Source organism: Vigna umbellata, chromosome 2 (assembly GCF_029865625.1).
Source record: "Vigna umbellata cultivar VRB3 chromosome 2, Vumbellata_1.0, whole genome shotgun sequence".
NCBI classification, from domain to species: domain Eukaryota; kingdom Viridiplantae; phylum Streptophyta; class Magnoliopsida; order Fabales; family Fabaceae; genus Vigna; species Vigna umbellata.
The window spans coordinates 19843644-19858862 of NC_142166.1; the positions used below are offsets into that span (position 1 = coordinate 19843644).

Genomic DNA, 15219 nt, shown 5'->3' on the forward strand with positions numbered 1-15219 from the left:
ATTGTTTTATGCATGGGAGTAAGTGAGGTATGATTGGAAAAATAGATTTGATTTAGTATTTATTAATATTTGAGAAGAAAGAAATATTATAATATAATGTTTTGAAATATATAGAGGTAAAAGTGAGGAAGAGTAATTAAGGGGAAAGGGAAGTAATAAAGTTAAAAGAAATAGTTAGTTAGAGTTGGTTAATTAGTATGAGGGGTGAAAGTGTGAATAGAGGAAAGAAGAGGGGGGAGATGGAAAAAAGAAGAAAGAGAGGAGAGAGAAAAAGAAGTTGAGGAACATGAAAAGCAGAGCTACCTACCAAATCCAGCACTAACTTAATTGTAACCACTCGTCTTTCTCACCAACTCGGTCAAATACTCTCTTTCTCTTTCTTTTTCTCTTTCTCTTACATTACATTACTTCTCAGAAAAAGAAGGTACCCGAGTCAATTGCACCTCCTCTTGTTCTCCACCACCTCCCATTTATATTCCTTCCACCCGCTTTTCTCACCAATTACTTTCCAGCTTCCATTCCCCACACACCACAACACAACACATCACAACACAAAACATCTTATTCTCTCTCTTTCTCTCTCACCAACCAACCACAACCATGGGTAGATCTCCTTGTTGTGAGAAGGAACACACAAACAAAGGAGCTTGGACCAAAGAGGAAGACGAACGCCTCATCAACTACATCAAACTCCATGGCGAAGGTTGTTGGAGATCCCTCCCCAAAGCTGCCGGTAAACTTTTCAAATCAAATTCAATACCAATTCTTTTCTTTCTTTCTTTTACACTAACCCCATTTCTCCTTTCTCCTTTCTCCTTTCTCCTTTCTCCTAACAGGCTTGCTCAGATGTGGCAAGAGTTGCAGACTCAGATGGATTAATTACCTCAGACCTGATCTTAAGAGAGGCAACTTCACCGAAGACGAAGACGAACTCATCATTAACCTCCATAGCTTACTTGGAAACAAGTATTAACACCATCTTCCTTTTTTCCCTTCTTCTTCTTTCCAATCTCTCCCACACTGTCACATCATTTCAATTTTCCCAATCATAATTTCTCATTTTTCTTTTTCTTTTTTTCTCTCAGATGGTCTCTGATTGCCGCCAGGTTACCGGGCAGAACCGATAACGAAATCAAAAACTATTGGAACACTCACATCAAGCGCAAACTCTACAGCCGCGGAATCGACCCGCAAACCCATCGACCGATCAACGCCGCCTCCACCCCTCCGCCAACCGCAGCGGTTTCGCCTCCCTCCACCGCCGCTGTCCCTGTGGCAACGTCATCGTCCAACAAAAAAATACACAGCGACAGCATTAACAGCTCCAACACCCTCGCCCATGATGTTGTTATTAATAACAACATCAACGGTAACAACAGCAACGGTTTTCATTTGGTGAGCCATACTGGCTATGCCAACGCCATAACGAAGGTTGGAACCGACGAAGATTCTAACAGCAGCAGCGGCGTTACCGTGGAAGAATCCCTCCCTCACCATCAAATCAACTTGGACCTTTCCATTGGCCTTCCCTCTTCTCGGCAAGTTTCTTCTTCGGTGAACCCAGAAAAGTTGAAAGCGCAAGAGCATGATCAAAAACCGCATGTGTTGTACAATTGGTATGGGAACATTACTGGCCAGAGTGTTTGTCTTTGTTACAGTCTAGGGCTTCAAAGCGACCAAGCTTGTTATTGCAAAGGCATGGGTGCTACTGCTACTGCTACAACGGTTACTACAACTGCCACAGACAGTAATCTATATAGATTTTACAGACCCATGAATATTTAGACCGTGAATGTCATGTTATTTGGTGTGACTTCTCTCTGTTAACAACATGGAAATAGTAGTTGTAGAATCCCAAATTTTGAGAAAATCCTAGATAATTTTTTGTCTCTAGCTTTTCATTTTGGTTTTCATCTTTTATATATTCAATTGAATTTCAAACGTGAGAGGATGTGAATTCTTTGCTGGTCGAGATTTTTGGTTGAATGCTAAATTGAAGCCTCTTAAAAACTGGGTTTTGTGCTTTACTTTGCAGACACTCTAAAAATGTTTACTGGGCTATAAGAGATTAAAAATTCACACCGTTCCAACTCTTCACCACTGTTCCATTATTCTGGACATAAATACTTGTTCGTGTTGTTTAATTTTAATTAGAAAGTAGTGTTGAATTTAACACAAACAAAAATAAGTACGCAGGATGTTTATAGTGATGCTGATTTTACTGTTGATTCAAATAATGAAAATATCACTTGTCCTTGTTTCTTAATGTCTTTAAATTCTCCCAAAAACTAGCATGGAAAGCATTTGCAATGGGTTGGGTGGAGGGATTTGGATATGAAAGAGGCAGTTAATAGAGAGGTAAGTGGTTATGATTGGTTAAAATTTGAATATTCTTGGCGTTGTAGTGGTGGGTCAGTAATGAGTTGTTAGACATTAACTATGTTTGGTAAGTTACAGTAAGTTTGATACATATGATCTAAAGTGAGCAGTGGCAGCAGGAACAGTGGTGAAGTTAACTAGCTGAGGCTAGGAGAGAAGGATGCTACAGAAAGCAAATTCAATTCATTGATGTTTGTAATATCTTATAGCTAGTGTTTAGGTAGGAGACAGCTTTTGAATGCATACCTACCGTTTACTGTCACCAGAACAAGACAATTATGAGAAAACTGGACTATACTTGACAAACTTTCCTTCACATTCATTCATATACATGCTACAATTCAATTCATTCCTCTATCCTCTTTCTTGGTCTACGCAAGCTAGATATTGTTTTTTGTATTTATGTACTGTAAAGTAATAATACCACATACTCATACATTTAACTTTTTCAAATTCAAGAATGTTTTTTACAAGATATTCTTTTTTAAAATTTGAAGTATGTTGATGCAAATGTAACAGATTATTGCTTGCTATTTTTCCTTTCTTAAACCAAGTTTTAAAGTACAATTTACAGTAACATATACAGATTAAACTTGTGTTTTGCAGTAAACTACATTTTCTCATAAAACAGTAGTATGAAATATAAAAAACAAGACATATTTTCCCAAATAAAGTCCATTCGCATTTAAGCTTATAAACTTTAACCAAATAGAAGGCTTTGATTATAATGTCTTTTTAAAATAGAAGGAGAAAAATTATATATATATATATATATATATATATATATATATATATATATATATATATATATATATATATATATATATATATATATATATATATATTGTCATTATCTCGGGAAAAACAAAATACCTGTGTCATCATATTTCATGTACCAAAAGCCTTTGTGGGTAAAAACACATGCAGGTTTATACACGAATGAATGGATATAAGATTAGTAAATTTTAATGATTAATATTTGGTGTTTGTTCCAAACATTACTCGTTGTGGAAGAATTCCCTGCGTTGATCACTTGTTGATTAACAATAAAAAGATTGTTGGTAGAGTCGGAAAAAGAAAAGGGTAAGTGTGATGTAGCAATTTTGTTGGACAAAACTGGAACAATGCTCGAAACATAAGTGTGGTCAACGTTTGAATTGTGAAGGGAAACAAAAGTCGAAGTTGAAGTCCTACTAAGCTAATTAAGAAAATTAGGTTCTGTTTGAAGGTTTCCCGTCTTCTAGAAAGGAAATTATGAAGTACAATTAATTGTTGGAAGATAATTTTATTATTTAGAAGGGAATTAGTGAATATTTAGTTTAATAAATAAAATGATTATGAAATAGATAGGTGGGAAAAGGTGTTTGGTGGGAAGTGGGACCCATGGCACAAAGACAGGAACAGAAGAGGAAGCGAACATCGAGCGGTTTGGGTAGGTAGATGTTGGTGACGTCAGCTACGACACCCACCCTTTTGTCTTTCATGCTTTTGCTTTATTACATATCTTCTTCACTTACTTCCTAAACCAATTTCTTTATTTTCAATTTCCAGTAATTTCAACTGTCATTATTTTGGAAGATATAAATATTTATTACGAAACATAGTTTTTTTTTAAATATTTTCTGACTAATAAAAATGAAATATGAGTAAGTAATAGTTTAGTTAGTGGGTAAAGAAAGAAAAGTGCGACGTTAGCGGCACCTAATTCTTTCGTTTTCGTCTCCACGTGACTCTCCAACACTTCCACGCTACCAATCTCTCTCTATGCGATTATTGCTTTTTTTTTTTCTATCTCCACTTATTTACTATTATTTTTATGATATGCTCTCTCATGTTTAGTTTAACAACATAAATAATGCTCCTTACACACACACACACACATATATATATATATATATATATATATATATATATATATATATATTTATATAATAACCAACTTTTGTATTCATTTATATGCAAACAACTAATTATTTTTATTTACTCATCATTCATTATTACTCATTTAGACGCAACAAATTAATTACAAGTGTCTATTCAACTCTCCACCCATCATTCCAGGATGACAAAAAAATCTGCACCCACGGATATCTGCGAATAAAATCCGCGACGAAAATTACTATCTGTGGATATTTATTACGAGCGGGTAACAGATAGTGGATATTTTAATACTCGCTTCTAAACAGGTCGGATATAGGTATTATACTATCCAACCCGCGGATACTCGTTATCCAAAAAAAATAATAAAAAAAATTTAATTAATATTTTTCAAAATTAAATTTTTTTTATTACTCTAAAAAAGGGAAAATTTTAATAATAATGACTTAGGATTCCTTTCAATTACCTTTTTTTTTAAAAGAAGAAAAGAAAAAAAAGGGTTACATTACTTTTGAGCTAACCCTAATAGAGATATCAAACATATACATAGAATCCCATTAGAAAATTCTCTCTTAACGGAGGACTCTTTTCTTCTTCCTTCTGGTTCAGCTCGCGTAGGAAGTAGGCTTCATTCCCTCTTCCTCTCTCTCTTGGTTCTGATATGGGTTTTGTTCCGATTTGGGATTTGAAATTAGGGTTTTATTTGTTTTCTAATTTTGGGGGTTTCTTTTGTACGTTTTGATTCGCGTTTTGGGAGTTCGTTTCTTGATTCTTGATTTATTCCCTGTTGATTGGTGACACGATTTTGGGGTTATGATTTGAATGAGTGTTTTGAGTTTTTTTGGATTTTAGTTCATTGATGCAGATTGGATTTTTGAAGACCCTGGTGGTTATCGCGGTTTGGAGATTTATGTGATTGCGTTCGTTTTCGGAATTTGGGTTTAGGATTCCTGTTTGCGTTCTCTTGGAAATTTTTTATCTCTCTGTTTCATACAATGATAGGTATTTGTGGGTTAATCCTGTGACTAAATTGAGACTTTAGTTACTGGGTGTTCCTTCCTCGAGTTAAATATAAATTTCGTCCCTTAAGTATCACACGATTTTGGGTTTAGTCCCTACTCGAAACTTTGATGGTTTTCAGTCCTCATAGTTTTAAAACTCTTAATATTAGTCCTTAAAATTGTACGACGTTAACTTTTAGTAGATGTGGCAAACGACGAGGCCACGTCTTATGCCAGCTTGCCTCTTCACTCTCTGCCACGTTGCTTGTGCCGTTCGTCTTCTCCGGCAGAGCAGAGCCTCCATCGGACCAGTCGCTTAGTCTAAGGCGTCGCCGACGACACCAATCGCCACCCGGGACTATTGCCGGATGCGGCGTCGATTTCTTCCTCCTTGCCGTTTCTCCGCGCGCGAGAAAAGCTCTCTCGTTCCTTTGCCAATCACCGCCTGATAGAGCCTAGCCTCCGCGAGGCACAAACTTTAATCTTTAATCTGTACTTCCTTTTCTCTGTTTTCTTCCCTGCACAATTCATTCACTAAATTAGAAACCTTCACTCTCTTCATGAAATGGCTTCCCTTTTCACCTTCGTTTTGTCCCTCTTGCTTGTGGCACAATGCTGCTGGTGTCTAACATCGCCCAAGAAGACATACATAGTTCACATGAAACAGAACAACAAACCTTCAATCTACCCCACTCACACCGACTGGTACACTGCAAATCTTCAATCTTTAACCACTGATTCCGATCCCTTGCTTTACTCTTATACTCATGCCTACAACGGCTTTGCGGCGTCGCTAGCCGAGGACCAGGCGCAGGAGCTTCTCAGATCCGAGGATGTTCTTGGAGTGTACGACGAGACAGTCTACCAACTGCAATCACGCGTACACTGCAATTTTTGGGGCTCGAGAGAGAGACGGGGCTGTAGGAGGGTCACACTGTGCAGGACCTCAACCAAGCGTCGCACGACGTTATCGTGGGGGTGCTGGACACAATAGTGTGGCCTGAATCTCCAAGCTTTACTGACGCCGGTATGCCTGAGATTCCTGCTGGACCGACGGCTGCTTTGCGTCAGACATTCTCGCCGGGATGGACCACGCCATTCAGGACGGCGTCGACGTGCTCTCACTCTCCCTCGACGGCGGCTCTGCGCCGTACTTTCACGACACCATTGCTATAGGCGCGTTCGCAGCAGTGGCAAGGGGGATCTTCGTCTCTTGCTCCGCCGGGAACAGCGGCCCCGAGAAGGCCTCACTTGCAAATGTTGCACCCTGGATAATGACCGTTGGGGCTGGGACGTTGGACCGTGATTTCCTCGCCTTCGCCGTGCTCGGCAACAAAAAACAGTACTCCAGTGTTTCGCTTTACAGCAAAACTGGAATGGGGACCGAATCGGTGGGGTTGGTTTATAATAAAGGGTTGAACCAGTCCGGAAGCGTCTGCATGCCCGATTCACTCGACCCGAGTTTAGTTCGTGGGAAGGTGGTGGTTTGTGATAGAGGGATTAACGCGCGCGTGGATAAGGGCAAGGTGCCGCGTGACGCAGGTGGGGTGGGGATGATTCTGGCGAACACAGAAGCGAGTGGAGAGGAGTTAGTAGCAGACAACCACCTTCTACCGGCTGTGGCGGTGGGAAGAATCGTGGGGGATCAGATCAGGAAATATGCTTCCTCAGATCCTAATCCAACGGTAGTTCTCGGTTTCCGTGGAACGGTTTTGAACGTTAGACCTTCACCAGTGGTGGCGCCTTGGACTGAGCGGCTGGTCCGATGGAGGATCTGCTCTGCTGGAGAAGACGAACGGCACAAACAACGTGGTAGAGAGTGAAGAGGCAAGCTGACATAAGACGTGGTCTCGCCGTTTGTCACATCTACTAAAAGTTAACTCCGTCCAATTTTAAGGACTAATATTAAGAGTTTTAAAACTATGAGGACTAAAAACCATTAAAGTTTCGAGTAGGGACTAAACCCAAAATCATATGATACTTAAGGGACGAAAAACATATTTAACCCTTTCTTCTTCATATCTTTTTTTTTTCAAAAGTTGTTAAGTATTTGTTTTCTTTAACTTGTTTAAAAATTATATTGTGTCTTTTTAATATGTAACAAATATATTAAATTGTTCTCTTTAACTTGTAATTTAATTTAAACCTTATTTAAAAATTCACAAAATATATTTTTTAAATATTTGTGGGTTGAAAATGGGTATCCAACGAATATCCACGGGTTGAAAATAATTCGCAAATTTTTTTTATGCGGATATCCAGCGAGTAACGGATCGGATTGCGGATACGATTTTTTGCATGCGGATCAGATTGCGGATAGACATTATTCATGCCCGACCCGACCATTCCTATCCAAATTCCATCAATGTGTATATAAGTATGAGAGAGAGAATGAATCCAGTTAATAATATTAAAATAAATATTTTGAGTTAAAAAGTGTTTTTGAGATATTGAATAAGAAGTGTGTAATGTTTTTATTATTTTTCTAAACTGTACGAAAAACATTATTTTTGTTTTATATAATATCGTTTTCTTAAATATATTCTCTGACCGCGTGTTATTAAGTGTGCTTTTCTTTTTCCGTGTGGATTTTTAATTATTTTCAAATCATCTGCAGTGAGTTCTTTATTTATGCGTACGATTAACTAAATTTATTTTTTCTCTTCATTTTGGGGACCTAAAGGAATTTACATGTATTATATAAATATTTTTCTTCTCAGATTCACTATTGAAAACACCAAAATTTTCCTAATTAAAATGAAAATACCTAAACTTTTCCTCCTTGAATTTTAACAAAGTAATTAAGTTAGTTAGTGGCTTTAGACCAAGTCTTTGATTTTAAACAAGTTCTACAAAATAAGCATAAAAAATATACAAATATATAAATGTACAGTTTATAATACTAACACTACAAAAAATTAGATTTTTATCGGGGGTTATTTTTTCTGTTTTCGGCGGTTTTAACCCCCGGAAAATATGTTACCCGCGGTTAGGAAAACTGTTGGGAAAACCTGCGTCGCTAAGTAATTACCGGCGGTTTTTTTAAAAACTGCCGCAATTAGCGGGAGTTTTGAAAAACCGCCGGTAGTAGTGGGGGTTTTACTAAAACCGCCGGAAATAACCGGGGTTAAGCAAAACCGCCGGTAATTTGTGAGGGTTTATGAAAACCGCCGGTACTTTTGAGGGTTTTCCAAAACCGCCGGAAATGTAAATAATTTAATTTTTTTATTATTCAAATGACTTGATTATCATTAATAAACCAAAATTAAATAATATGAAACCAAAATTAAATGTAAACATTAAATATAAACCAAAATATTATTATATAAATTGTAAACATTAGAAATACAATTAATGTTTCTTAAAAGTTAAAATTAACATGTTATGAATAATAATTATAGTTTTGTACTTCTTCAATTGTCTTCATCATTTGATACTTTTTCATTGTCTTCGTCATTTGGTACTTCTTCATTTTTTATATCATTTGATATGCTTCCTTTTTCAAATACCTAAAATATAAAACAATAATTAGTTAATATTTTAAAACGGTTCAATTCACTAATATCTCTTCTACCCTCACAAAGTAAGCTAGTACTTGCAAATTACACAACATATCAAGATTTTCTAATGGGTTTTACCGAAGTTTTTTAAGGCTAGGCTTCAATATCTAATCATGAATATAAAAGAGAATGAAATACATGAGGGGAATTGAGTGGAATAGAATGAAACAAAGTCTTTCAAACGTATTACATTAAAAAAAATGTGAAGATATAAACATTTGGAGAATTTTTCTATATTTTCCTTGGATTCCTAATTCTAGAACATCATTAGTTTTCTATTAAATCACAACAATATAAATAATACACAAGTTAAACTAACTAGTCAATTAATATATAAAATAATTAATCAATTTAAACGTCAGATAAACATAATTTATCTTATTCACTATGCTTAAAGTAATTAAGTTCTTATATTATATTAATAAATATAGATTTATCTTTCTGGTAAGAGCTAATTCATTTAAATCCTTAATATGTGATTTAATAATAATTACTCACTACTTGTCTATAATCTTAATATCTACCACTTTTATTGATTGTTTAGAAATTATTCTCTTGTGATTTATTATTGTATCATTCATTTATGATCTCTCAACAATTTATTTTCATTGTCAAAATCTCCATTTTGCATCAAAATTATTGAATATCATACATTTATAATACAACTCATTAAATTCAAGTAAAACAATATCAAAGAGATATTTCATAGAAACGTGATGGTCATTTGAGTGGCCTTTTTTCAAAGGAGATAGAATTGATGCACTTTATTTCTAGTTCAAATGTACAAGAACGGCTTAAGGGTCCACATTTAGTCACTTTAGGATCTTCAAAATGCTTGAACAACCAAACTCTTATTATGGCATAGAAAATTGTTCATGTTTCTCTCTCACTCAAGTGGTTATTTATCACTTGAGTAACCAAACTTCTAGATAAAAAGAAATTGACATGATCTCTCTCACTTATTTAAGCTACCAAAAATAGTTTGTAAATAAAATTTCTTATTTGAGTGACATATGTTACCCGAGCAAGAGAGAGACATTTTCAACCTAAAACAAGCTCTCTCTTTTACACTACTTAGATATACTTGTTTTAATTCATTTGAATTCAAAGTCTCATACTTAAATAACATAAATACAAATACCAACTTCAAATATCTCACATGTTAAAGCAACATGAATAACTTAATATGAATTAACACATTTAAATGCACAAACCAAATACGCTCATAAACAAATACTTTTCATCATAGATGATCTTGCTAAAAGTATTTCTCATTTAATCATTTAATTATATGCATTCTAAATTAACTACCCAAATTCCAATTTCAATTGCAAAACCAACTATAAACCTATAACTTACTATCCTCCAAGATTTTATAGTTCTTCAAGATTTTATTATTACAATATCAATTCTTTCCAAACAAAAAAAAATTAACTTCTCTTACCTTAGATCTTGTAATTTTTTAAAAAATACTCAAAAAAATTAGAAAAGTTTCAACTTGTTCTTAGAAGACCTAGTTCATAAACAAAATATATCATTACAAAAGTAAATTAACATAATTTAGTTGACACTAATGGATTCCTCAAAGAACCTCTTTGTAGTCATTTTACAGCTTATATCGAACAAACTTGATGAATAAAAAAGCAGCGGAAGAAATTAGGAATTTTTGTGAATTGGAAATAAAATCAATGAAGGTATGGTGAGCAAACGAAATCTCAACACATCTAACCAATGAAGGAGGCTAGAGGAGATGAGAAGAGCTATTTGAGCAAAGTGATTTTCGAGCAAAGCAAGGCTATTTTTTAAAGTTATCTCATCCGGCTTTGTGAATATATTTCTTTTTATTTATTTAGTTTATTTAGTTTCTCTTTTGTACTAATCCTTGCTTGAGATGTTTTGATTTATGTTCTTAAGATGTCAGGTTTCTAAAGATCAATTAGCATTTGACCAAGAGATAGAAAAAACTACTAGAAGAAATAGAGGCAAAAATAAGAAGAAGCAAGGAAAAACAAAGGAAAAATCTTCCAATACTTTCATCACACATCTGGAAACAGAATATGGCGGAAGAAAGACCAACCCCACCTAGAAGAACACTAGAAAACTATGCTATGCAACAAGGGCCAAGATATTTTTCTAGCATAGTAATACCGCCCACCACTAAAACATTGGAGATGAAGCCAACTTTCCTTAGCCTAATCAGTTCTCATCAATTCACTGGAATGGATAATGAAGATCCATATATTATCTTTCCACGTTCTATGAATTGATAGGAACTATGAGATTTGAAGAAAGAGATTTTGACCATGTATATATGCGTTTGTTTCCTTTTTCTTTGACAGGAAAAGCAAAGGAATGACTTAAATCACATCCAAACCAAAGTCTGAACAAGTGGAGTGATGTAGAAGATAAATTCTTGAATAGATTCTTTCCACCTTCTCGTTACATTAAGGCAAAAGCTGAGATTTCTACTTTTAGGCAAGGACCAGATGAGCCATTCTGTGAAGCTTGGGACGATTTAATTCTTTATTGAGGAGATCCCCAAATCATGGGTTTGAAGATATTGCTCAACTAAATATTTTCTACAATGGTCTGAGGCCAGACACCAAAATGATATTATATGCAGCAGCTGGAGGAACAATGATGTCTGTAGATGCAGAACAAGCAACAAGAATCATTGAGGCATTAACATCTACATACCATCAAGCTCAACATAATAGACGAACAATTCAACGAAAAGGAATGCTTGATCTCAGTACTATAGATGCAATTTTAGCTCAGAATAAAATTCTGACTCAACAGATGGAAGCATTAACCAAACAGATGGCTAATCTACCTAAGCAATTAAAAGCAGTACAATCTTCTCGTAGTCAACAACCCATGAGATGTAACTTCTGTAGAGGTGACCATCCCAATGGTCATTGTTCATATCAAAGTGGCCCACAAGAAGGAGAAGTTCAATATGTGAGTAATCAAGGAACAAAATCAAAGTTAGAATAACTTTACACACGGGTGGAGAAACAATCAAAGTCAAAAGTTTGGATGGAAACAAGATGTTGGTCCTTCAAATAGACAACCTCCTTATCAACATCAACAACAAAATCCATCTATGTATGAAAGAATAACCAAATTGGAGGATACTCTTGAAAAATTCATGCAAGCCTCTATGACCAATCAGAAAAATACAGAAGCTTCAATCCGAAATCTTGAAACACAGGTTGGACAGTTGGCTAAACAACTATCAGATCAACATGTAGGTCATTTTTCAAACACCCAAACTAATCCCAAGGAACATTGTAAATCAATTACTACTAGGAGTGGTAAAATTGTGGGAAGAGGGATCAAAGAAAATCTAGTTGTGGAGGAGGAAGTTTTGGAGAAAAAAGAAAATGAGAAAGAGAAAAATGAGTGTGAGGGAGAGGAAGATAAAAATAAAAGTGAGTATGTGAATAAAAGAGAAGAAAAAGAATAAATAAATAGAAATAAAGAGAAAAAGAGGAAGAAAGGTGAGAAACAGGTACCACAATTGAAGAACCTACCTTACCCTCAGAACTCGTCCAGAAGGGATAAGGAAAAGCAGTTTAAGGTTCATGGATATTTTCAACCGACTGTAGATTAATATTCCTTTTATGGAAGCTATGGAGTAGATGCCAACCTATGCAAAACTTATGAAAGAGCTCCTGACAAAGAAAAGAAGATTTTCTGAAGAAACAATGGAGCTTGAAGCAGGCTGCAATGCTATAATCCAAAAATCATTACCTCAAAAGTCCAAGGACCCTGGAAGTTTCACCATTCCAGTCACAATCGGGACATTGCCAGTAGGTAAAGGATTACTTGACTTGGGTGCCAGTATAAATTTGATGCCTTTGTCCATACTAAAAAGAATATGGGATTTGGAAGTAAGGCCTACACAGATGACATTACAGTTAGCTGATAGATCCATGAAATATCCCTATGGTGTGGCAGAGGATGTCTTGGTTAAAGTTGATAAATTCATGTTCCCAGTTGACTTTGTGGTGATGGATATTGAGGAAGATGTTGAAGTTCCTATAATACTGGGAAGACCTTTTATGAAGACTGCTAAGGTCATTATTGATGTTGATGATGGAAAACTAAAGGTCAGAGTGCAGGATGATGAAGTCAACTTTAATGTTTTTGAAGCAATCCAACACCCTAAAGACAAACAACAGTGTTTCAAAATGGATGTGGTAGATGAAATTTGTTTATCAACCAAGAAATAATTGACAAAAGCAAGTCCATTGAAGAAAGTTTTAATTGGTGTTTGTGATGAGTTGGAAAAAGAAGATGAGATGAAAGTTGATGAATATTTGATACACTTGAATTCAACAAAAGCAATTGCATTGAATGAAATACAATATGAGAAATTGCAGTAAGAAAAGAAAACTGAAAGTCAAAAGCTGGATGACGCACTATGGCATATAGAGCTGCTTATAAGTCTCCTACTGGTTTATCCCCATTTCAGCTGGTATATGGTAAGTCATGTCACCTACCAGTCGAGTTGGAGCACAAGGAATTCTAGGCCTTGAAATTTTTAAATTTTGATTCAAAGGCAGCAAGAGAGAAAAGAAGATTACAATTGCAGGAATTTGAAGAAATGAGATTCAATGCTTATGAATCCTCTAAGCTCTACAAGGAAAGGATGAAAGCTTATCATGACAAGAAAATTTTCAAGAGAGAACTCTACCCAGGCCAATCAATGTTACGGTTCAATCCCAGGTTAAGGTTATTTCCTGGAAAACTCAAATCAAAATGCTGAGGACTGTTTCTTGTCAAGGTTGTCAAACCTTATGGAGCTATTGAGTTAGAGGATCTTGAAACCAAAAGAAGTTGGGTTGTAAATGGGCAAAGATTGAAGCCCTCCTTGGTTGGTGAGATTGATAGACTTGCCACAATCATCCAATTGGACAAAACATAATGATATAGGCGTCAGGCTCGTGACGTTAAACAATCGCTTTCTGGGAGGCAACCCAATGTTTAATTATGTTTTCACATTTGAATTTTATCTTGTGTGTTAATTGTGTTTGTGTGTATATTATGTGTTTGTATGCAAAAGGGTGAGGTTTAACATTTAAATGTCTCAATAGGGCAAACCATGCATGCCTAAGTGCTTTTTGTACAAAAATGTTTGTGTCATGCATGATAATAAGTTTTGTTGCCAAAATTGAGTTCATTGAATGTTAAAAATTGCCTTGTTTTGGCCAAATTGTGAAATTTGAGTTTGGAGTTTGGAGTTTGATTTTGCATTTGATTATGTGAAACTTCTGGAAATGATAGATAATTGGTTGAGGAATAGATTTATATGTGTCTCTGGATTAGTTAGATTGAATTCATCATGAATTGGGTGAGTAAAGGTTGAAAATTTTCAAAAGTGGCAAAAACTACATTATTTTCGCCTAAGCTAAACCTTCTCGCCTGGGCTAGATATGTAGAAAACTGAAACACAAGTTTTTACTGATAATTGTACTTATGCGAAAGAAGACTTGCCTAGGCGAGAATTGAGTTTCAAATTCCAATTCCCACTAGAACATTTTCGCTTGAGCTAAAATTGAGTTTCCTGGGCGAGATTTATGCTAAAATTTGGGGTGCCCAATGGAACATTTTTGCTTAAGCTAAACCTTGCTCGCCTAGGCGAAAATGTCCTGCAATTAAGGTTGAGCCACTAGAGCTTTTTTGCTTGGGTGAAACTTGGTTCACCAGGGCAAAACTTTTGAAATCCTGTCAATCTAGCTTAAGCGAAAAAGTTTTAGCTTAAGCGAGAAAACATGACCCTATGTTAAAACTCAGAAAAGGAAGAGTTGGTTCATAACCCTTTTCTCTACAAAATCGTGCTTTCTCTCCTAAAAATATAGGGCGCAAATTATTGGTACAGTGGCACAAAATTAACTCACCGATGACTTCCTCCCTTTGCTAATTTCCCTTGAAGGTAAGTTCTACTTCCCTATCTTCTATTTCCACCGAACAAATTTGGGGTTTTTTTTTCTCTGTATGTTTTGTGGAACCCTAAGGTAGTACCCATGTTGGTTGTTGTTGTCCATGAATTGTTTTGAATGTTTAAGTGTGAGTTGTTGGTATAACTAAATAGTGTAGGTTGTTTGTGCATGGATTAATTCATGAAAATTTTATTTATGAAGATGCACATGAACTGTTCAATGAAATGCCTAACTTAATTGATGAAATGCACCATAAAGGACAACTCCACCTTTATGAGTACCTCTATAACAATGTTCGAGGACCATACCCAAGCATGACTCCACCATAATTCTTGGCATACTTACAGTGGCCTAGGGACAGTCCAATTTTTCCAAGGGGAAGTGGACCAACTAGATCTGACATTAGTTGTGCAGCCGGATTCACATCAGGCTTGCGACCTTCAAGAGGAGGAG

At 35.7% G+C, this 15219-nt stretch overlaps 1 protein-coding gene and 2 pseudogenes across 1 annotated transcript; all 3 read left to right on the top strand.

The window, feature by feature from the left end:
* Nucleotides 1-364: 364 nt before the first annotated feature.
* LOC124821948 (uncharacterized) lies at nt 365-1970 on the top strand. The gene is made up of 3 exons (XM_047293887.2): nt 365-733; nt 837-966; nt 1086-1970. Exons 1-3 carry the CDS (start codon nt 601-603, stop codon nt 1783-1785), a joined length of 963 nt encoding a protein of 320 aa, XP_047149843.1. The 5' UTR covers nt 365-600; the 3' UTR covers nt 1786-1970.
* Nucleotides 1971-5784: 3814 nt separating this feature from the next.
* On the top strand, nt 5785-7081 carry LOC124837846 (subtilisin-like protease SBT1.8 pseudogene; annotated as a pseudogene).
* A 3673-nt stretch (nt 7082-10754) lies between these two features.
* LOC148203565 (uncharacterized) lies at nt 10755-13751 on the top strand (annotated as a pseudogene).
* Nucleotides 13752-15219: the final 1468 nt, after the last annotated feature.

What these genes read in the sequence shown, in the direction of transcription:
- LOC124821948 (XM_047293887.2), top strand. Translation starts at nt 601, where the DNA reads ATGGGTAGATCTCCTTGTTGTGAGAAGGAACACACAAACAAAGGAGCT. An exon ending in ATCCCTCCCCAAAGCTGCCG is followed by an intron (nt 734 to 836) that starts GTAAACTTTTCA and finishes TTCTCCTAACAG; the next exon opens with GCTTGCTCAGATGTGGCAAG. An exon ending in CATAGCTTACTTGGAAACAA is followed by an intron (nt 967 to 1,085) that starts GTATTAACACCA and finishes TTTTTCTCTCAG; the next exon opens with ATGGTCTCTGATTGCCGCCA.